The 24,705-nt window shown below is 44.6% G+C and overlaps 1 protein-coding gene across 1 annotated transcript in view; it reads left to right on the top strand.

Moving 5' to 3' along the window:
- Ust (uronyl 2-sulfotransferase) overlaps window positions 1–24,420 on the top strand; it is a 328,830-nt gene extending 304,410 nt beyond the window's left edge. Inside the window, exon 8 of the mRNA XM_055608072.1 lies at window positions 24,361–24,420. Coding sequence (XP_055464047.1) covers window positions 24,361–24,407 — 47 coding nt within the window. The 3' untranslated portion in view covers window positions 24,408–24,420. The remainder of the gene's footprint in view (window positions 1–24,360) is intronic.
- Window positions 24,421–24,705: the final 285 nt, after the last annotated feature.

The raw sequence follows: 24,705 nt of genomic DNA, 5'->3' as shown, positions 1-24,705 counted from the left end.
TGAGATAGGGTCTTTTATAGCCCAGGCTAGACTACAACTCCTATTTATCTGAGACTGGCCTTGAACTCTGATCCTGTTGCTTCCATCTCCTGAGTGCTGAGGTTGCAGACATGGATCTCCACACCTGGCTCTGTGTGCTCAGCTCTGGACAGGTGGCATCACAATACAGAAAAATCATATGGTGAAACCACAATCCAGAAAGAGGTAGAGACAAGCTTTCCCTTTTTATAGCAACTTATTCTAGAGAAAAGTAACCAGAATTCCAAAAAGTACTACATTAACCCCTCCTGAGGGCAACTTCCCCAAAGACCACTTATCTCCCCCTGGGCTACCTCCTAAAGATTCTGCCACCTCTAAATTTGCCACTGCAGGGACCCAGTTCCCAGAACAAAATACTTTCAGGGTTAGACTCAAACCATAGCAACCACAGCAAGGCTGAAGACAGAGCTATTTTGTTTTGCCTGACTCCCACCATATTGCCCCTCACATCTAAAGCAAACTGTTAATAGTTCATTTTTAAGTAGGAATTCTTTTTTAAAATTGCATCTTCAATTAATTTCATGATAAAATTAGACATTGCAGATCTGTGATAGGCAGACTCAAGTCCATAGAACCAATGTTAAAAAGAAGTGACCCACACTTGCTCATAGCTGTTTATCAACTTTACCTTAGTTGGAAGTTTTTGTATAAATGAGCAACCACACCTCTTTATATGCATAGAGCCTTTTATACATAGATCTGCCCAAGTGTGGAGCAGAGGAGCCATGGGACTGGGAAGGGCAGGCCTGGAGCAAGAGTGGGGTCGAGATGTGTCCAAGGCTGGGGAATCTTATGCTAAGATCAGCAAGAGCAGGACCCCTTCTCCCCCTGCCCCCGGCCTGTATGTCCTGGCTCACATAGCCCCGTGTCCCCCACCTTTGCCCCACCAGAGGAGGTCACATAACCAGAAGCCAGATTAAACTTCCTCTTCCCCTAGAAGGTACCGTCCAGCCACACCTGGAATCCCTCCCTACACAAACAGCATGCCCAGCACCCCGGCCCCAGCCAACGACTTACAATCACCCCGAAAGCCCCTACTCACCCCTTAAAGGCTTAAGGAGTGCCAATTCACTGAAGCCTGTCTCCGGAGAGTTGGTTCTAACCAGGATCCCTCCCTGCCTGAGGTCTCCATTCCCCCGGGAGTTTTTGCCTTTTTTTGCACTCGGGAGCCACTGAGGCTGTCACCTGTCACAATCAGCTACAAGTAGGAAAGTGAGCCCGAACAATACCAAAGAGCAAATTAAAGACTGTTTGCAGCAGATTTTTTCTTAATAGCCTCAAGCTGAAAACAACCCACGTGTCTGTCAATAAAAGAATGGGTAAGTGACTTGTGCTGTCTGCACGTGACAGGATGCTCATTGGTAATAAAAGCAGCAAGCACCAGTATTGTTGATAGCACCGCTGAATCTATGCTGTGTAACAGAAGCCAGACACAGAATACTCATGTGATGCTTTCTTTTATATCAACTCAATAACAGAGGTCTAGAGTCATTACCTCCAGGCAGAGGGGCAAGGATTGGTTGGAGAGATAAAAAGGTATATATGGAGATCTGGAAGTGCAACGGCTTTGTCTAGGTTAAAAGTTCATGTTCTCCTGAGTGAGGTATCCCAGAAGCAGAAAGACACACAGGGTATATACTCACTCATAAGTGGATATTAGACATATAAGATAAACCTACTAAAATCTGTACACCTAAAGCAACTAATCAAGAAGGAGGACCCTGGGTAAGATGCTCAGTCCCCATTCAGAAAGGCAAAGAGGATGGAAGAAGGAGGAGAAAACAGAAAACAGGACAGGAGCCTACTACAGAGCCTCTGGGAGGCTCTACCCTGCAGGGTATCAAAGCAGATGCTCAGACTTATGGCCAACTTTTGGGCAGATTGCAAGGAATCTTATGAAAGAAGTGGGAAATAGTAAGACCTGGAGAGGACAGAAGCTCCACAAGGACAGCAACAGAACCAAAAACTCTGGGCACAGGGGTCTTTTCTGAGACTGATACTCCAACCAAGTACCATTCATGGAGATAACCTAGAACCCCTGCACAGATGTAGCCCATGGCAGCTCAGTGTTCAAGTCAGTTCCCTAGTAAGGGGAACAGGGACTGCCTCTGACATTAACTGATTGACCTGCTCTTTGATCACTTCCCCCTGAGGGGGAAGCAGCCTTACCAGGCCACAGAGGAAGACAATGCAGCCAGTCCTGATGAGACCTGATAGACTAGGGTCAGATGGAAGAGAAGGAGGACCTCCCCTATCAGTGGACTTGGGGAGGGGTATGTGTGAAGAAGGGGGAAGGAAAGGTGGGATTGGGAGGGGAGGAGTGGGGGAGGTACAGGGGGGATACAAAGTGAATAAAGTGTAATTAATAAAAATTAAAATAAAAATATTTTAGAAGCTCATGTTCAAAAGTGAGCACTCTTTAGATGGGTTTTTGCACTTCATAGTATATCTCGGTGTAAGAGAATATCCAACATATGCATGGTGCCTAGGAAAGTCTCCCTAAGAGAGAAACAAAACCAAACACAAAAACAGAGCAGGTGAATTGGGCAAGGTCAGGATCCCCAGGGAAAGCAGCAGGGATCACACATTCCACCAGGATAATGTGGAAAAACTACAGAGAACTCATGGAACACCCTCTCCCAGCCTGGCTCATCCTGAAGTCTCCACAAAGGCTCAGTCTCCCTTTGTTCCTTTACCTTTTATTGTACCCATTTGAGGAGTATTACAGGCCAAATTGTGCCACCCTGAAACTTGTATGTCAACCGGAGACCTATGGCAGACCATGTGAAGACAATGGAAGGAGATGGCCATCTCTAAGCCAAGGAGAGAGGCTTCAGTAGAAACAGTTTGACAGTCTTCACATTTGCCAACATGTTATTCTGTGACTTACGGTCTCCACAACTATGGGAAATGACTTCTCGTCGCTCAAGAGTCCGTCTGCGGCACTGCGTGATGATAGCCCCAGCAACGAATGTAGGCTCTTCTGGTTGAAGCCATCATAATCCAACTCTTGATTCTTGACATCTATGCCTGCTCTTCCTAGGTACCCTGAACTTAGTCTGTGTCCACCCCACAGTTCCCAAAGGTATTTGACGTTCTGGACTCAGGCCACACTCCCAAAGCAAACCACACCAGATAAACATGGGAAGCCCAAGAAAGGCCTGCTTTCTGAAAGTGGAAAATAGGAAGGGTGGAGAGGCCCAGTTTAACAGATCCACAGTATTGCAAGTAATATTACAGCTTCACCTTTTCCTCCAAAGGGTGTTACTGTTCTGACTAATTTAGGGACTTGTAAAAAAAAAAGGAAGAAAGAAGTGGGCAATTGGATCAGCAAGTGTCATTGCACATCAACATGTCTGTTAAGACCACCCAAAGAGGTAGAGGGCAGAGCAAATCGGGCAGAGACACAAGCAATGGCAGTGGGGGTTGCACTGGACCTTTGATGCAGAACTAAAGAAACAAGCCATGGAAATGCACAGGCACAGGTAATTTCTATTAAAAAATCCTTCTGTCAGTAGCCTCGGAGGCCAAGAAAAGAGCAGTCTAGCAAAACCGATTGTTCCACACAGTAATTCTTCTATTCTAGTCAAACACCACAGCCCCACCTACCAGAAAAGATTCCCACCTTCCCTGATTACAACACCCAGCCTCTCTCTCTTCCCACCCCCACCCCCACCCCACACCCAGGCAATGGCAGGCAGAACTAAGCAGGAGCTGGACTTCCTGGGCTATGGTAGTCCATGGGACAGCAACAGCGTGCACATTCTTTACAAGTCCCTACAGAACGTAGAGCAAGATAGATTGTCTCCTAGGACACACACACACCCCAAAACAAAAACAAAATTTGATGAACCTAAAAGAACTCAAACCAAACAGAGAATTTTCTCTGACCACAGTGGAAGCAAACTAGAAATCAATAATACAGATAAGAAGAAAATCTCAAGACACTTGATAATTATATCATATTATAATTTTTAATCTGTCTCTGGCATTTTCTTCTTTGAGTCTATTTTATTTGACAATCATCCAGATACTAATATGTTCCTTTGATTATAATTTTCATGATAGTATTGTTCTTTTTATTTCTAAACCACCTATATCTTTATAGTGAAATGTGTTTTCTGTACAAGGCATATGGTTAACTCATATTTTTAAACTCATTCTTTCACTTTGGTATTTTAATTGGTACATTTAGACCATATAAAGGTATTGAAAGATTTTCATCCAATAATAGGAACAAGAGAACAATGCCCAAACAACTATTCAAATTCAACGGATACTACCCCATAAGCAATGCAATAAGACAAGAAAGGAGAAGAGAAGAGAAAAGAAAAAGGATGAACAAAACAATGATTGAAAAGGAAGAAACAAAGTCATCTCTGCAGATGGCACAAGTACCCACATTAGATTCCACAAAGAATGTCCTGAGAACTCTTAGAGCTGCCCAAAGTTTGGCTATGAGTCTCAGCATCTGCTTTAATACCCTGCCAGACAGGAGCTCCACAGGAGAGCAACAGAACCACAATATCTGGGCACACGGGTCTTTTCTGAGACTGATACTCCAACCAAGGACCATTCATGGAGATAACCTAGAACCCCTGCACAGATGTAGCCCATAGCAGCTCAGTGTTCAAATCAGTTCCCTAGTAAGGGGAACAGGGGCTGTTTCTGACATGAACTCAGTGGCTGGCTCTTTAATCACCTCTCCCTGAGGGGGGAGCAGCCTTACCAGGCCACAGAGGAAGACAATGCAGCCAGTCCTGATGAAACCTGATAGACTAGGGTCAGAGGGAATAGTAGAAGGACCTCCCCTATCAGTGGACTAGGGGAGGGGCACGGGAGGAGAAGAGGGAGGGAGGACGGGATTGGAAGGGGATGAGGGAGGGGCTACAGCTGGGATATAAAATGAATAAATTATAATACATTTTTAAAAAATAAAAAAAAAACCTCTTAGAGCTGACAAGTGAGTTCAACAAGGTCACAAGCATAGGCTTACATAATTTAGCCAATTATATCTTTATGTGTCATCAATGAACATATATTAACTAAAATTAAAGAGTTAATACAAATAAAACCACTGTGAGGTAGCAGTTCACACTTGTTTGAATGGCAATTATCAGAGACAGCAAAATAACTAATATTGATGGCGGTGCAATGAAAAAGGAGGATATATAGACAGATGATAGATAGACGATAGACACAAATATGCTACTTGCAGTGACAGAAATGAAGCACTTAGACCTGAGTCTGGCGCAGCAGGCACAGACTCTGCTGAGAGCAGCGCCATCGTGAGAAGAGAAATAAAGGATCTAAACTTGGAAGAAAACGAATATTCTAGTTTGGAAGACTTGAAGACAGACTAACCCTGTCTGAATTGATAAATAGGCTTGATGCAGTTTCTAACATCCAGGAGAAAGGTTTCTAGATGTAGACAAAATATTTTTCTGAAACCTGTGTGAAGAGGAAGGGACTAGAATAGCCTAAAATATGGACAGGAGGGAGCTGGAGAGATGATTTGGTGGTTAGGAGCACTTTGATACTCTTCCTGAGGAGCCACGTTCTGTTCCCAGTACCCACAGTGCTCACAACCACTGGTAACTCCAGTTCCCGTGGACCCTCTGACCTCTGCAGGCACCAAGCGCTCGTTGGTGCACATACATGCATGCATACACACATACAGGCAAAACACATGCATAAAATAAAATTTAAAAAACTAAATAAAGTGGGTAGATTCACAATCTGATTTTGAGACTAATAATGAAATAAGTAAAATTATATGTTTCTTATGTAGGTGAGGATGACTGAATTTCTGATCCTCCTGCCTCCTCCTGGGGTCACTGGGTGCACCACCACGGACATTAATGCAGTGTTGGGGATCAAACCCCAACCTGTCATGTATGCAAGTAAGTACTCTATCATCTAAGCACACTCCTTGAGGATAGGTTCCTTATGAAACAATTAGCGTTATGGAACAGTAACCAGGGCCACCATATCGGCAGCCGTCAGTGAGGAGGGCAGAGAAATCAGGGGCAGTGACACACAAACCTGCCACGCTGGATTGACGATAGTGAACTACTACTCTGTCCAGTGAAACAGCTGTCAACAAGAACAACCAGGTGTCCTTGGGCAAAGGAAAAGGACCACACCCTAGCCAGTCTCCCTGACTCCTGACACACAGACTAGGACATATGGCTGGAATGCTCCTGCCGAAACAAAGACAAGACAAAACAAAACAAAACAAAACAAAACAAAACAAAAAAACACCAACAACAAAAAATTTCCGAGAGCAAGAAATTCACTTTGTTCCCTAGGATTGGAGGATTCCTCTCTCCCTTTGGGACCGCATCATGCTGCCAATGTGTAATGCTAATAACTCTAAAGGTTAGCTTGTTTCAGTACCTTTCCTTTGAATTACAACATACCAACATCTTTTTAATATTTATCAAGCAGGCAGGAGGGGTGACCGGGACTCATGTTGAGATGGGGAAAGCCTCCTGGAATCTAACACAGGGCGTTTTTCTTCTGTGAGTGACGGAAGGAGTCCGTCTTTACATCTTTACCCTGCTTCTGGTTTCACCAGCAGCCTGAGAAAGCCCATTAGCAGGTATTCTCAGGATAGCTTCATTTCTTCCAGCTCAGAGGACTAGGAACATGAAGGGCAGTTTTTCTAGGGTGGGCATCAAAACCCCGGGAAGAGCAGGAGGTTTGGAGTTATTGACCAGTAACAGAACCCGAGCTGGCTTCTGGAATGTTGGCGACAACGTACAATGAGAGAATACTAGGCAGAGCAGAGGTCTAAGAGAACCAACAAAACAACACAAGGGAAAAGGGCATTGGATCCCCTGGGACTGGTTACAGATGTTGTTCCTACCAAACAGACTCCAGAAATTGAAACTGGGTCTCTGCAAGAGCATCAGGTGCTCTTAACCACTGAGCCATCCCTCCAGCCCCCTAAGCTGAACTTCGTTCGTGATAGTTTCCCAAAGAGTGCTATCATGTTAAACTTTAGAGGAGAGGAAGGAAAAAAATCCCAGGGACCTTGGGAGGCAGGCTGTAGCAATCCTCTGTACACTGAAGACTCCTTTGAAGCTGCCTGTCTGTGAAAGACTCCACAGTGTACTTATTGTTGTTTCATACAAACACACAACGCCATGTGTGTCACTACGACCAAGCATTCCGGCTTTCCAGAGCTGACCCAACCCAACTCACGTCTTTGAGCTAAAATGTGGTATCTGCTGTGGCTGAAGGTTCTGAGCCCCCAAAACAAACCTCCTGGGTCCACGCTGCCCCTGCTGAAGCTCTTGGTCTTTCTGCACCTCTGTTTCCTGCCTTAAACAGTGGAGCTAGCAGCCACAGCTACTTCAGGGCACCTGTGGAGTTAACTCCCATCAAACCCTTGGTATAAACACTCACAAAATGTCGGTTTTGAATAGAATGACTTCCTCTCTGAGTTCCATACCCCATCAGTCTCACTTAAAAAGAATGGGTAACACAGAGATTTAAATACAAAACAAAACTGAAAAATCATCCCTACAAGAAGACGGTGCATTTAGAGGTTTCATGATATATATCTATATTTTGACAAGAACTTCATAGATTATATGTCTATTGTGCACACTGTGAAAAGATATTCCAGAATTCACTCTGAAACTGAACCCGTCTTTGTGTTTTTGCCAAGCTGGGACAGTTTCGTGCTCTAGAAAACACTGAGCCATACAATGAGGCTGTTCACCTTGGGCCCAGAAGTACTGGATATTCACCCTGTCTGTGACAGTAACCGTGCCCAGGTTAGGACACGGCTAGACGGCACTTTCTGACCCAGGCGTGTTGTGTCCACATGGCTGTGAAGTGGCGTGGGTTTACGTGTGGACCTTCTGAGCAGGCTCAGTTGAAATGTGGTACCTCAAGAACCTTCTCACCCAAGCTAAACACAGGGTTTGTCACACATGCAGCAGTGAACAGCACAGGTGCCATCTTGGCACCCTAGCTTCTCTGAAATGCAAGACCCCGACCAAACCCAGCAGGGGGTCCCGGAGCAGGGCTGCTGTGGCTGCTCCTCAGAGCTACACTCCCTGAGAGTTTTTCACTGTGTGTGAGGAGCTGCGGTCAGCGGAGCCTGTTTTCACTGAGGAACAGCACACACAGCATTTAGCTTAGATATGAGAAAGACCATGGTGATTATTCAACAGTCAGGGGTCCAGCTCTGTGGGGAAAGTGAAATAGCCATCTCTGGCTGTCTGGCTTAAAATCCTAACACACGAGGAGGCCGGGGAGGAGGAAGAGGGGAAGAATGAGGAGGAGGAGATGGCTCTGCTTGAATCATCAATGACCTCCACTCCAGCTCCTGGTTTTCTGAAATACTGTTGGAGAATGAAAGGGCCTTGCAAACTAAAATATGGACCACATTCTCCCATAATCTCAGTTAATGTTTTTTTCCTGTTAAAATGTAAACACCGCCAAGTGGTCCCATACACCAGGAGTTACTGCCAGATTCCATCGCCAGAATCAGATAACCTCTTATAGCCCGACCAGAGCTTCTTTCTGGGAAGGAGGGGCTCATGAGTTCAGAGAATGAGGCCTGGATTCTTTCTGGGTACAACCCAAGTTGGCTGAGACCAGAAGGAAAGGCAGGTGGGCAGGTCAGAAAGCATGAAGACAGAACAGGAGGGTCTACACAGCATTCATCATCTTTCCTTTTCTTTCTGTCATATTGTTTTATTAATTATGCAAAGTAAAATGAGTTCATTATAACATCCCCACCATGCATATAATGAGTTTTGATTATATTACCTCTTTATTGCTCTTTTCCTCCTGCTCTCTCTCCCTTCTCCCCTTCCTAATCTCTAAAAGTCTTTTTTTTTTTTAATTAAACTGGAAATGAAAATTTCATCCCCTTTTTTGTCTTTCCCCTCTCTTTTACATATGAGACTTATCTTTGACTGGCCTATTTTGCTTAACAGGGTAATCTCCAATTTTACAATATTCCTGCAAGTGACACAATTTTGTTCTTTCTGGCTGAACTAGTATCCTTTTGTGTCTACCACACATTCCCCTTAACTCATCTGTTGACGGCCCCTGAGCTGATTCCGCGAGTGTGATTGTGACTGGTGGCTGACAAGCCAGAGTGTGCTGCCTATGCAGTCAACCCTCACCACCCCCGCCGAACTCTGCCTTTCCTCACTCATCTGCGCTTGGCTCTGAGGTCTGGACTCAGTGCAGACACTACAAGAGTCCTTCTAGATTTACTGTGCTCAGATCTTGTGATGCAGCTATAATCTGACTAGTCACACATCCTATCTTAATCCCAAAGGGGAGTTCTGACACGCTTAGGGACAGCACGGAACCTCAGGAACCACCCCAGGAGAAGCGCTTCCTGGAGGGAAATGGACTGTGCTGCACACAGAGACCTGACAATAGCTGACGGGGAAGAAGCTAGGACAATATTACAAGTCTTTTTGTCTGTGTTACCACATTTAATCCATACATAGGCTGTTCTCAGCCAAGCTGAGAGGGGCTGTCACAGGAGGCAAGCACTCTTTCAAAATCAGTGGGAGAGAGTCTGAGGACACTTACTCTCTTCCTGTGAGCTACAAGTAATTTGATCCCTTCTTTCTTGAGCATTTCCCTGGGTCATCTCTTCTTTTCTAGTGAGTTTACAAGGGAAGACAGGGTAATCAGGACTAGGAGGGCCAAAAGAGCCCAGGAAAGACTGGTGGTCCAGGTCGATTTACACCTGTGCCCTCAGGCACACAGAGAAGGGACTACTAATCCTTTTTCTTGTTCTAGAAGTTGCAAGGCCCAGAGGCCCTCAAGTCTTGCAGCCACTCTTCTGTCCCATGACCACCACCCTCTTCTGGCGTGTCATAAGTTCTCAGCATCTTTGCTAACGCAGTGTCCTAGTGCTCGTCTAGGGGTGTCCAAGCTGTGGTCTACACGCGGCCCAGGACAGCTATGAATGCAGCTGAAGACCACAGCATAAAAATACTTACAGCACCATGAAGTTTGTTGGCTTGTTTTGAGCTTGATTTGCAGGCTCTGCATCACAGCCTTTGTAGATGACAGTGTAGTCTGGAGAAGCTAAAAGGTTTGGCATCCTTTCTGGTAGTGGGGATAAGTCACTAAGATGAAGCATTTTTGTTTTTCACTAAAGAAAATTGTCTCCCCACCTCCACCCCGTCCTTCATTCTTTCCCATATAACCTTCTTTCTGTGAAGGTGGACAAGACCTGTTTCTACCTCAGGAGTAACAAGCCATCACAGTGGGACTGCCCAGTCAGGTAATCTCACGGTGACAATGATGTATCACCCCAGCTCTGCTCTGAGGATCCTCAAAGCACCCCCTTCCTTGTCTGACTCAGTCAGTGGTAGAGGTTTGTCAAGAATCTGCTAGAACGAAGGACAGAGGGAGGATGCCTTGGCCTAAGGAGCTGGGGAACTGGCTCAGTTGGTAAACCCTGGGGCTTTCTGGCCAGCAAGACTTGCTGATTTGGTGAGTTCAACCCAGCAAGTGATGGAGAAAGACAATATCAACCTTTGGCGTCCACATGCATGCTTATATGTATGAGCGCGCACACACACACACACACAGAGACAGAGAGAGAGAGAAACAGACAGACAGGAGAAGAACGAGGAGGAGGAGATGGCTCTGCTTGAATCATCAATGACCTCCACTCCAGCTCCTGGTTTTCTGAAATACTATTGGAGAATGAAAGGGCCTTGCAAACTAAAATATGGACCACATTCTCCTATAATCTCAGTTAATGTTTCAACTGAAGTATTCAACTTCAAGTAATATCTTCATTTTAGAAGAGAAGTCTTGGCTTCAAGTAATATCTACTGCTAGTCTCTGTCTGAGGTGGAGTCTATGGGCCATCTGGGAAAGCTTTCCAAGTCTGACTCCAGTTCCCAAAGCAGCCTGGAGACTTTGTCCCCAGCCACAGGCGACTGTCTGGAACCCTCCTCCAGGAAACCCTCTCAACTTTCAAGCAGAGAGTTTCCCTCTCATGAGACACTTGGCACCATGGAACTGCACTCTGCCTCCCAGCTGCATCCACTCTCTTCTCACTTCCGCAACGCAAAGAAAGCAAGAACTGGAGAGCCCAGAGAGGCCAGCCAGGATGCGAAATGACTTGCAGAAGCTTACAAAAGGGAGGGAGAAGTAATGCTAGACACAGAAGAGGAAATGTTTCCTGAGACAAGAGTCCAAAGGAATAGTAAGGGAGGCAGGAAAATGTCCGCATGACCCGGAGGACAGAGCAGGGCTGTGTGTCCTCCAGGAACCCGAGTGGGCTGTTGTGGATGATACAGCTTCTCAGGTAGGAGAAGCAGGGTATGTGTTCATTCCTGGGCTTCACTGCTTCCCTGTGGGTGTCTGGCTATGTGGTCAGACTGAGGTGGACTTTTGATATCCTGCAAATTGTCTGGTGACCTCTCCATGCTGCTGCAGGTGACTGGATTCCAGCACTCCTTCACACGTGAATTCCAGAATGGTAACAAAAGAGCTTTCTCGGCAGAAAGTTTTTTGTTTTGTTTTTAACAATTGGGACACGGTTTTAAGAAGAGCTCAGGAAGAAAAGATGAGTGGGAAGAGAGCCGTGGCAGGGACTCTGGCGAGATGCTTGAACTGAGAAAAAGCAAAGAGCCTACAGGAAAGTCAACAAGGATGAGGATGGAAGGTGGATAGTGAGGTCAGAAGAGCAGCTAAGCATGAAGACAAGCTTTTCATTTGCTTCTCCTTCTTTAGGTCCCATTTGGTGGAGGAGAATTTGGTGACTGAGATGATCAGATACTAACATTTTAGCACTTAAATAGAGCCCAGCGTCTCACGATCATCATGGCCTAACAGAGTCCACTCACTCTCCCATGATAAATTAGAAAAGCAGGGATTTCTGACAGAATCAGAGGCACTGTGGTGCCAGCTGGCACCCACATCTACTAGAAAGTCAGACTTAAAATTTTTAAGATCTAGAAAGACCCTCTCAAGGACATAAAATCCCCTTGTACCATTTCTGACCCTTGGGTAGGTTTCTATTTTGAAGTCCTGGATTTTGAGATAAGTAAACATTCCTTGCAAGGATGGCCTGCCTATGCTACAGGCAACCTTCAGAGGGTTTTTGGTTCATCCAAAGCAGAAAACCACCAAAGAGGGTCTTGCTTAATGGTGTGGTAGAGCAGGGAGCCTGGAGATGCTCAAAAAAAAGGCCAAATCTCTGAAGTTTACACAGGGTGCTTTTCATGGCCTGTGTATATACAAAGATTGAACAAAGACATTGAATTTCCCATTCTTAGTTTCGTAACCTATCTAAAACAAAACATTAACAGAAAAAGAAAGCTGTATAAATGAAATCCCTTTAGGCCAGTCCACTAAAGAGCGCTTAATAGCTCCATACTGACAAACTGATGATCATTAAATGATAAGAAAAATGCCTCAGAGAGAAGAGGGAGTTAAGGGAAGATTCTAGATAAAGAGCCGTATTTCCTATAAACAAGTGTGCAAACAAAACACAGTAGGCAAAAGGTACTGTGGAAAAAGAGAAGAAAACGAAACAATGGCTTTATTGATTTAAGACATGTGGGTTTCATTAGGGAAAAGCTGAATGCATTAAAATAGGTTGTGATATCTGAATGGAGGCAAGGAGCAAACTTAGGTCATGGGACTCCTCGGACAAAAGGCATGATAAATCTTTATTAGGTAATTGGACTAGGAGGTAGGAGGAGGAAAGTAACCCTTTTCTCCCCGTCCTCTCCACCCCCCACCGGGATAGTTTCTCTGCCTTCAGAGGTAAATCAGCATGCTGACAAGGAAAGGCAAAGGCATAGCCTGCCCAAGCAGCCCTGGGGCAGAAACACACTGATATGGAAATAAATAATAAAGAGATCAAAGCAATGAGTGTACAGCTTCTCCACACAAAGGTTCTGCAGCACCCAAAAGTAATAAAGTAGCAATAATAATTTCTTTTCACGTTGGTGGGCATTTCCCCCTAGGAACTCATAACTCATGGTAACATATAGGAAGTGGCAGGCATTCACAGAGCAGCTTCATTCTCCAAAGAATGGAAACAAAACAAAAGATCAGTTGACTATCCTAGTGAGAACAGTCAGGATTCAATAAACCCATGGAGAACGTGGTTGGGCTACATTTACACTTAAAAACAAACAAACAAACAAACAAACAAAACAAAAACCACACACACAAAAACCAAAACTCCTTCTCCCTCTCCTGAGATTACAGGCTACACCACTTTCCCTAGCTTGCATAAACTTTTAAAATCAGTCTGAGCCCTTTATCTTAATACACAAATCAAGCTAAAGACAAACTTTAAGCTAAGAGACATGTGTCTTTTAAGTTTTTATTGATGTGTTTTCTTCCTTCCCTCTTGCATTCCTTTTTCTAGAATGCACTTCTTTTTTTCTGGTAACTTAACTGTTCTGTCTTCCCATTAAAAACAGTCTTATAAGCTAGCCCACCTCTGACAGCCTCGTTACATCTAGTCTCCCCAGAATCTCTTGTCCCTCGAAGACCAGCCCAGGCAAGGGTCATTTGTGTCAACCAGCCTGGAACAGAAGTCCTTGGCTTGGCATTCTGTCTTTATATTGCCCACTCTTGTGGAGTTTTGTTGTTGTTTTACTATTTACATTCATTCAAGTGTGTACATGGCTAGGTAGGGCACACGCCGTGGTGTGTGTGTGGAGGTCAGAGCTGACTATGGGAGTCTGTTCTCCATCTCTACCTACCAGGTAGTTTCTTCAGACAGAGCTTGGGTCTTCAAGCTTAAAGATAAGCATCTTACCCCACTGAGCCATCTTGCCAGCCCCAGTGCTGACACTGAAATGATTGCCTTGGATATACTGTAACAAACAACATTATCTGCTGAGCCAAAACAACTCTGGAAACCCCTACTAACCAATAATATCCAGTAGCCCTTTCTTTAATCATAGAGAAAGAAAAGATTTCAGCTGCTTCACACTGGTCTGTGCAAGATACCCTGCCAAGCTGTCTGAAGCTACCCAAATTCCCTTCTTTGCTATCTTGTCTCCAAGGCTGAAGGCTTAATTAAAAAAAAGTTCGTTCAGTAATTTGAATGCATGGCTGGTATGTGGCATCTGGGTGACATCCAGAAGCCTGAGGTTTGGAAGAGTTTAACTGTGGGGGAAATAGATAGAGGGAGACCTCTGTATTTTGATTAAGGCCTCAGTGGATATGTTAGCATGGGCTAGAGAAGAGTAAAGAGCTGGGGTAAATGCGGGAAGCCAGTGGCAGGAGGCTTGTCCCAGAATGTCTTAGGGTGTACGGGATGGAAGGTCAGGATTGCAGGGGAAGGAAGAAGGGCTCCTGAACAATGTTCTGATGATGATCTAGCTGGCAACCCCACGGCTTCTAACTACAAGTTATGCATAAAGACTTGTGGAATAGGAAAGACTGGAAAAACATGGCAGGTCCCATGAAGAGGGCACCAAAGCACCAAGTCAGCGAGTTTGAACTTAATTTCAAGAATAGCTAAGAAAGAGCCTTTGAAAAACCCTATCAGATTCACACGTGCCTGTACAATGTGTATGGACCTAGGTGTGAGTGTAGGAGCCCAAGGGTGTGTCTCTATGTGTGTGTGTGTGTGTGTGTGTGTGTGTGTGTGTGTGTGTGTGTGTATTAAGATGTGGTCCCTGTGGATATCAAATATCAAAGAGCACGGTTCTGTGTGTATGCACATTTGTAAGTTGGCTAGTATGTTTGTGCACTTATAGGTCTCTATGATGGGTGTCTGAGTGTGTGTCCTGAGTATTCACATGACAGTGTGTGGCTGGGAAATAGTTTAACACCGAGATGGGCTGGGTGGAGTAGAAGGGGAACTGAGCTTCATGGAGGCAGTGGGAAGTTTGGAACCTGCCACTCTGGAGGTCTTTACTGTCACCCTGGCACCCAGCCTCTGTTGGTCCTCTCTGCCATCTGTCCATCGTGGAAGACAGAGCTTCCCAGCTTCCTTTCTCCCAGGAAAATTCTTGCCCCCATGTTTATAAGGTGTGTGTGTGTGTGTGTGTGTGTGTGTGTGTGTGTGTGTGTATGCATGCATTCATATACCATTTAAAATTGTGAAACAAGGAAGAGGAGATCTACGACAGGATTTTGTTAGATCCCGCTCTTCAGCCTGTCACTCATTAGCAGTGTGCCCTTGGGTGAGTTTGTAACTCCTCTTCATGCCATCTGTGTTTGCTCAGTGCCCGGTGCAGGGAGCACTCTGCTGCTGCCTGTTGGAGTCATTTGTAAGAAGAGGATGGCAGAGGTGGCACACATTCTCTACTAGGGAAGCTACAAAGCACATGTGGCAGTCCGTGCCTGGAGAGACAGAGGCAGGAGAACAAACTTAAGGTTCCTGCTCAGAGGTAGCCCATGGCAGCTCAGTCTCCAAGTGAGTGCCCTAGTAAGGGGAGCGGGGGCTGTCTGTGACTTGGGCAGTTACCCACTCTTCGATGGCTTCCCATTGTGTGCCGGGGGGCACTACCAGGCCACAGAGGAAGAGGATGCAAGCAGTCCTGATGAGACCTGATAAGCAGCGGTCAGGAGGGCTCCCCTTTCTGAGAAATAGGGGAGGGGAAAAGCAGGGAAGAGAGAGGGAGGGTGGGACCAGGAGGAGACAAGGGAAAGGGCTACAATTGGGATGTAAAGTGAATAAATTATTTAAAAAATAAATTTACATTAAAAAATGAAGGAAGGTGGGGTGGGAGAGGAAGATGACAAGGGCTGGGGCTGTAGCTCAGTGGTAGAGCACTTGCCTAGCAAGCACAGGCCTTGGGTTTAATCCCCAGTACCCAAAACAGAGCCTACCGATCCAGGAACAGCATGAAGGGGAAGGAGGGGATAGACTGCCAGGTGCTGTGAGAGGGCAGCAGGCCTCCCTTAATGGGGGATTTAGAGGGAGCATTCTCTCTGTGCTGGAGCAGAGGTGACATCTGCAGCTCTTCCAGCCTTCCAGCCAGTCCCAGCCCGGGCATCTCTTTTCTGCCAATACCCACCAACAGCCTTGAGCCAGCATGTGAAGTGTGAATGAACCTGATCTGTGCAGCCTCTCCCAGTCCCAAGCAGCTCTCCTCCACTCAGTTTCTGCTTTGGTTTGAAGTGCCCATTGCTTTTGAAGTGTTTGGAGAAGCCGGACACGTCACCAGGACGTGGAAACCCCTAAGGACAAATGGATGCTCTGTGGCCACTGTATTACTAGCCTACGGAAGAGACTCCTCATGCTTTTCAAGTTGTGAGAAAATGCACACAAGATACAGTTGGACACTTGGGGGCACGATTTGGTGGCAGTGGGTGCAGCCGTGTTGACTGGGACATCCGCAGCATCTTTCTCCTCCCAGCTTGAAACTCAGAGCCCCTTAAGCAACTCCCCACGTGCTCTTCCCTCAGCTCCTGTCCATCACTGCTCTATTTCCTGTCCTTTATGCAATTTTTCCTGAAGGTACCTCACAAGAGTGGAAGTGTACCATACTTGTCCTCGTGTCTCATGTTTGATTTTGTACAACACCGTTAAGGTCTGTATAAGTTGATGTACCCTCTACATGTGAATGAACTCGGGAAAGAGGCTAAATTCTCAGTGCATCTGTGTGGACAGTCATCTCGGCAGGGCATGGCCAGCGTGGACCCAGCTGGCATGGGCACCCTTGCATTGGGGAACAGCATACTGACCTGTGTTATTGGAGGAAATGACCTAGGCTCCCTGTGCCTGGATTCTTCATATATAATATGGAAACCTTGACAGTGCATTTTGTGGGACTGTTGTGAGAACCAAGTAAACATGTAAAAATAATACTTGGCCTGTAGACTGAGAAAATATTAGTATAACTTAAAGACTTAAGTAAGCATATCTAAATACAAAATTTAAAAACATGGTCTCACAAAACACTAACAGTTTTGAAGTGTTCATAATAAAGAAAGCATCTTTTCTCCAAATGTTACCTATAGTCATACCTACATGAGCATGGTATAAATTAAACATGAATTATTATTCTTCTGGAAACAAAAATTTTAAATCACAACAGACTTCAATCTTAAGAAAAGGTGACATCTCAGCCAAGAATTATGGCTCGTAACTGTAAGACCAGCCCCTGGGAGCCTGAGGCAGGAGGATTGGAAGTTTGAACCCAGTACAGGATAAATAGTGAATATAGAGCTATCCTGGGCTACACAGTGAGATGGAGGGATGCAGGAATTGAATCTGAATAAAGTATGAAAAGGTTTATAAAGGGTCCATCCCAAATGCCTATGGACAGGTTCTATATCAGCAATATTGCAAACATGGCTAGTTTTTGCCAGATTCTTCCAGAAGGGTGAGTGGAGCAGGTCCTATGCGAAGAATGAAAAGTGAAACTTGAGTTGGAGGGATGGCTCAGGGGCTAAGAGTGTTGGGTGCTCTTTCAGAGGGGCCAGGTTTGAGTCCCCGCACACAGTGGCTCACAACTGTCTGTCCCTCCCATTCCTGGGATCAGTGCCCTACCCTGACCTCAGTGAGCCCCGAACATGTGCATATTTATAAAAGATGCAGGCAAAATGTCCATAGACACGGAAAGACACAGTGGAGATAAAGCAATGTCTCCCAGCAGCACAACTGCCCAGAGGTTGAGATGTGAGGGTGTGAAACGGAAGTGAGCACTCCAGCAGAAAAGGAAGGCCACTAATTTCGTATATTTATGGAAGGTCTTTCCCCACTATCAAACCAAGACATGATCTTAGGAAAGCCCATTTCACTGATTCTGAGAAACCAAAACCATCATCTTGAGTACAGATTTTGCCGACAAACTTTCCCTGTCCTCACAGGAGCCACCTCCCTTCCAGCTTCTAAGTCAGAAGTCGTTCAGCTTTGCGGAAAGACCTGCCCTTGCTCCCTCTGACGCCCCCAACACTGGGGCTGGGTGTCCTGTGTTGTCCTGTCACTGCTAGTAAGATTTGCATTTGCACTGTGTCTTCGTGCAGTCACAGGCCAGCCTTCTTCCACCACCTCTTTATGTGGCCTGTGATGAGCTTTGAGATATTCTGAAAGCAAAGAGCCTGCTGCACTGTGCTGGGGAAGAATGGGAAGAGAGATTCCTTTGAGTCTAGGCTCGGGCTTAACAGTTTCTCTGCTGCAGGCTGAGCCCTTCCCCTGGCCCTAAGTCAGAACCAGCTAGCTCTCTTCTTCCAGGAGCATTTTGGTGATAATTCAATTGCTTTCATTTTCTAGTGGCTGTTTTAGGCTTTCTCTTCTTTTGCATAACTGATCCTATTTCTCTCTTATCTTCAATCATTTTTATGCTGTGATCGGCAGTTTAGAGTCTCCTGTCTTAAAAGATCCTCACCAGTGTTACCCGCAACACGCTGACTGCCACCCCCGCAACACACGCATGCACGCACGCACACACGTGTGCGTTTTAGCAGGACATGCACAGGGTGCGCTCTGAAGAGCCAAGCCCAGCCTCCTCCTTTGTTCAGGGCCCTTTGTTTTCAAGTTTTACAAACCTTCTGACTCCCAAGGCAGTTAACCTGCTGATTAAGCTCCGAGACTTTGGCCCCCAGAGCAAGAAAGGGGAACCTACAGAAATTCCTGGAATTTAGTAAGAGGGGAAATATTTCGTGACCTTTGTTTTTAAAAGCAGGTTTTCAGGGGCACTAGAAAATTCCCCTAGAGTTGTTTCATTAAAGAGAAAACAGTACACATTAGGTATGAAAACAGGAAACGGTGAGAGAGTGGCCACTGTTTGATCATCTCAAGAGCAGGGAAATTTGTCTGAAGCAAACAGTTCTCAGAAAGAGTGCGAGTTTCTCGAATGTGAGTGTTGGGATGGTTTTGACACCCCCAAGTGAGGGCCAGACTGAAGTCCACACTCTGGAGGGCTCAGAGAGCCACAGCAGGTCAGAGGACAGGCTTGGAACTTAGAAAAGATGAACTGTTCCCAGCATGGGGACAACTTGATGGTTAGAGTGGTGGGAACTAAAAATTAAAATAAGATAGAACGAAATGCTGGATAATGACAGCATGCAGGTAGACCAAGAGGAAACTGGGCATAAAGCAAACAAGCTGGACTGGATTCTTCAAAAAGATAGGATTTGACTAAATTCGACTTGCTAGTTAAAAATGCATGCTAATGTTTCCAGAGGAACACTGAAAAACTACAAAGGGAGCCTATAAGTTCCAGTTTCATAGGCTAATCTGGGAAAACAACACAATCAACCCAAGGAAAGGAAAAAAGTGAAAATAAAAAGAGCAGAAAATTTGAAGCTAATTAAAACAAACAGCGCAAGGAGGATCAAGGTGTGCGAAACTGTGTCTTTATATAAACCAATAAATGAAAAACACAAAAGACACCGAGGAAAGGACAGAGGGCAGAAATAACAAACATCAAACCTAAAACAGCCAATCACTTATGCAGAAGTCCATACATACTAAAAGTGAGCTGATTTAAAGGACCGTTCTTGAGATTTTTAAGTGAAATGATAGTTTTCTTAGAAAAAAAAAAAAAAAGGAAATGAACAAAAGATGCTTCAGGCAATAATGGCAAAATAGGAATGAATTGTTAACTGTTAATAAATTATATGCACGTGTATTTTTAATATTTATTTATTTAATGTATATGAGTGCTCCATTTTCATGCACACCAGAAGCGGTAATCAGATTCCAGATGGTTGTGACCCATTATGTAATTGCTGCGGTTTGAACTCAGGACCTCTGAAAGAGCAGCAGTGCTCTTAACCACTGAGCCACCCCTCCAGACCCCAACTGTTAATAAACCCGAATTTTAAAACCTTCCCACAATAAGCTTGAGTGGCCTTGTGGGACACTCTCCTCACACTGAGGGAAGAATTGCCTCCGTCTTAACCATACTCTCCAGCAAGCAGGCAAACAGCAAATGTTATCTCAACTTATTTTACCAAATTATACTTGTTTTTATCTAAATTTTTAAGTGCATAAAAATAGAAGCAAAACCGAAGTGTTGATAAACTGAATCCTATCTCCCATAATCCCCTGTGATACAGTATATCATAATAAAATTTGATTCCTATGAGGATGCAATCCTAGAATTAGTTAGAAGTCAGGAAGTCTATTCACACATCTGAAATAACACACGAAGGGGAGGGCATGGTCATCTTAGCAGATTCAGAAAAAGCATCCAGTGACATTCAAGACACTACAATAGGACTTAGTCTGATGAAAGGTATTGATTAAAAAAATAGCAACAGGGCTGGGGAGATGGCCCAGTGGGTAAGAGCATGAGCTGCGTGAGTAAGCAAGCAGTGCTCAGACCCCCAGAGCCACAGAAAGCTGCCTGCAGTGGCATGAACCTGTAGGCACAACTCCTGTGGACAGAGATATAGGGGTCCCAGGCGAGTGCCAACCCGCTACCCTGAGAAATCAGTAAGAAGCCCTGTCTCACACAGGTGAAAGGCAAGGTTGTCCCCTGACCTCCACATGTGTGTCCTGCCATAGGCATCCACACCCCCAAAACACACATGAGTCTAAGGAAAAAAAAAAAAAACTAAATAAACTGAGGGATATGCCAACTTCATAGGTCAGAAAGCTCAATTCTGCAAGGATATCAGTTCCTATGTAACAGATTCATAGATTGATTAAGTTTATTACAGATTATTTTTCTTGGAAATTGGTACACTGGTTCTAAAACTCATATGAAAGGGCAAAGTTGTTACAACATTCTTGAAAAAGGCAAAGAAGTTAAGGGACTTTCCCTGTGTTGTAACAATGCTTCACATGATGCTTCAGCAATTAAGATAATCCTAGCACTGGGGAGGAACAGATGAAGAACTGTGGGCTTTCTGGCCAGCCAGTTAATCCAAATTAGAGAGTTCCTGGGTGAAGAGAGACCCTGTCTCAAAAAATAGTGTAGAGAGGAATTGAGTAAAGCCACCATCTGGCTTCCGCGCGCGCGCACACACACACACACACACACACACACACACACACACACGCACACACACCCCTACACAAACATGCACATATTTCACACAAACACACAACACTGCACACATACAAAGATTCACTAAAGAACAAAAATCATGTGCCATAAGTGGGACAGTACCAGCCACACGCAAAACTTTAGGATGATAAAAAAGTTTAGGATGATAAAAATATTGAGAATGTCTATGAGTCAATAATGTGCATATATAAACAGCTTCCTTTGTGCTACTAGAAATAATGTATAACCCAATGAGGAAAATGAAAAAAATATGAAATAAAAACAAAAGAAGAAAGCTGAATAGTAATAAAGATGAAAAGATGTTCAACTCATTTGTAATCAGAGAAATGCAAATGAAGGTGGCACATGGTTTTAGAGCCACACTCCTGGCAGATACTGCAGTTCTTGGCAGTGTCCAGTACCTATAAGGATGCCTGCTTCAGTCTGACGAAACCGAGGTCTTCAAGCCCTTGGACATGGGCTGCTAAGTTGACCCATCAATTCTGCGCAGCAAACTGCTTTCACAGGTAACCAGAAAATAATCAGCAGAGAGACTGAAAACAACCTGAATCTCCATCTATAATGAAGTACATACACGAGGCTTAGGATATGAAACAGGTGAACCTCAGTAAAATTGAAGAATGGTAAGTCACTGATACACACTTTTGAGCAGTCCTCAGGGAGTGAGATTTTTTTTTTTTTAAACGAAGGGCGAGTTAGACAAGGAAGGAAACGGACAGAAGCAAAGAGCAGCACACCTCAGAGAATAGCGCTCCCCTCCTCTAGAGCGTGTCCTGACTTTTGGGCACATGGTTTTGTACATGTGGAGGTCATAGGATTACCTCTGCAGTTTGTACCCACCTCTCACTTTGTTTGGGACTGGGTCTGTTTTGTTTCCTTGCTGTGTACTCCAGGCTAGCTGGCCTTCCAGCTTCTAGTATTCTGCATCTGCCTCCCACCTCACCACAAGCGCTGGAATTATAGCTGTGTGCCACTGTGCCCAGATTTCTGCAGATTCTGGGTGTTGAACTCAGGTCTTCCTTCTCGCTCTTGAGTTATCTTCCCAGAGCTCTGGATGCCTGTTTATGAAGTGTGAGTTGTTCTGTTCAATTGAATTGTCTTCTGGGAACAGCTGAAAGAGAAAAAAGTCTCAAATGAAAATAAAAGAGGTAAAACACCCAAGAAATAAAGATATTTACCACAAAACCCTCTTTAGAAAGTCAGGATGGGGATGGGGGGAGGTAAATCCAAAGTTGAATCTACCCTCCACTGTATCCTCTAAAGGGAAGGGGCAAAGATGAACACAGGTATGTTTCCACAGGAAGAGCAGAAAGAGCATGTTCAGCTGGACAGTGGAGAAAGATTTTTAAAAGTTAATATCAGAACTAGGCTTTCCCCCAAGGTTTTTCTTTAGGTCCTTGAGACCAAAAGGTGCTCTGGGAACATGATTGTGCTTTTAAAGTCCTGACAGTCTTTGTGTCTAGAAAGGCATTACTGTCACAAAGATTGGAATTAGTACCCAGTCATGAACACTCTAAACTAGGAAGTCAACTTTGCAAACCTTTCTGCTTGTTTCTTTGCCTTTGATACAGGAATTATCTACGTGTTAAGAGGTGTCATTTTCATGCTCTGTGATAATACTTAAATTAACTCATAGAAGACTAAATTCTCAGCTAAATAGTAAGTTTTCCTTAGACAGCTATGCTGCAATTATACTCTTAACATACTGAACTTGTCAAATATCTCAAAGGCCTACCAGGGATAGTCAGTGCACTGACAAAGGTCATCACCCCTCGTGTTGACTCAACTAGTAAGACTTGAAAGTACAGCAGGATCAATTGTTTTAATATACTGTGGCTTAGAGACGGATAAAGCATTTGCTAATGCAGTGTAACGTCAGCTCTTACTGCGCTCTTGCCAGCCTTACGGATATACACCTTATGGAACAATGTGATATTGCAATCACTTTTACACTCAGATTGGCACACTCGGCCACTGACGATCAGCAGAGTGTCGTGGCTGACCACAACAATCCAGGTAGAGTCCGTTTAGAGTGGTTGCCGTTCAACCTGCCACGTCTGGTAACTATGTGAGTCTTGGGCCAGCCAGCAGAGTCCTGGGTTAACCCTGGGCTCTGTCTGCTTACCCAATCAAACACTGAAGTACTTTACTAACATTTTTTTTCTGCACACCCACACCCCCCATTCCTGCTCCACCCAGATTGCAACACTTTTATGTCTTTTGGTTCACGAAATCCCATACTCCATAACAATTGGCTTCATCTGTTTTATCATTTCTATAATCGTCTATGCACAAAGGGCTCATCCAAGATGGTGAATTAATGATGTGCAACATAAAGTCAGAAAGGTACTGGGCACTTGGCTGGGAGATAATAAAGAAAAAAGTTACTCTTTGACTATGAAGTATTGAAAATAAAAAGAGCTTGCAAACATCTTGAAGCTATGAGGGAGAGAGTTCCCAACTGTTTCTGACAACTGGGGCTTGTAAATAAAAAGCACTTCCATGCTTTAGCCTCAGCCTAAGATGGGTAAAATGCCATTGCTACTGTCTACCTAACATAGACTTGGCAGCTGGGAACACAGTTGCTGTCACCTGTAACAGCAATAACCTGAAGCAGGAACTCATTGTTGCAACCTGCCAGTTGCATTAGCTCTCTAAGTTGAATCTGAAGGTTCAGTTTGTAGGGCCACAAATACCCCACAGGGGTCCACAAACAAATTTCCACATGCAGCTATGGCACTGGCTCGCTAGGGAGCCAACTGTGACAGGGGCCGAAGAAGCCGGACTCCTCATGCTGAGGAACTGCAGTAAATTTATTTAATACAATTAAATTAAAATTATTAAAATGATCTTTGTTGCTACTTTATAACTGTAATTTGTTACCGTTAGGAATGGTAATGCAAACACCTGATGTGTAGGGTGTCTAATAAACAACCCCCGTGAAAGGGGTGTTTGGCCCTTAGAGGACTTGCTACCGCCAGGTTGAAAATCACTGCTCTAGGATACAGAATTTGAGAAATGGTTCTTTTAACTTCTCTTAGCTCTTGAGGTCTCTGGCCAAGATTCGGCCTAACTGTGGCAGGTCTTGAGGAAAAAAAAATAGTTTTGAAAACAAGGGCTGGAATTCACACTCCTTGCTGACTACTTGGGATGGAGGTGAGGGAATTAAAGAGAAGTCAGAGTTAAATGACAAAGCAATAAAGGGACCATCAGGAGGCTGGACTGTACATGGGAGAAAGATAAAACTTTCCTTTTTAAAAATTACCTTCTTTAAGTATTTCAACATGCCTTCTCAAAACAGCACGCCCACATGTTGAGAAGAAAATTTCTTACTTTACTTGTTCACTCACTCTATTTTTTTTAAAAACAGATTTCGGACTGGCTCTGAACTTGACACATCACCAAAGACAGCCTTGAAGTCCTGATCTTCTGCCCCCGTGTTCCATGTGCCGGATCACGGCATCCGTCCGCCAGTGCCCAGCAGAGAGGGAACTGAGCTGCAGCGCCTCTGGTAGCAGATTTCCTCCCACTAATTTTTCTGCTACTATAAACTTTATAACCCTGAGATTACCAAAACAATGAAGTTGTTTACTAGTTGCTTAAATTATTCAACTTGATTTTGCCTTTTGAGAAATAGTTTCATTAGGACTTAAAAATTAACCTTTAGAATGTTTGTTTTCCTAGGGATGCCTGAGGCTGTTCGTAATGGGAACAG

This window comes from Psammomys obesus, unplaced genomic scaffold, assembly GCF_907164565.1.
Source record: "Psammomys obesus unplaced genomic scaffold, mPsaObe1.curated_primary_1811, whole genome shotgun sequence".
Lineage (NCBI taxonomy): Eukaryota > Metazoa > Chordata > Mammalia > Rodentia > Muridae > Psammomys > Psammomys obesus.
Note: the sequence above shows the minus strand (reverse complement) of the source record. Positions and strands in the feature narration are given on the sequence as shown.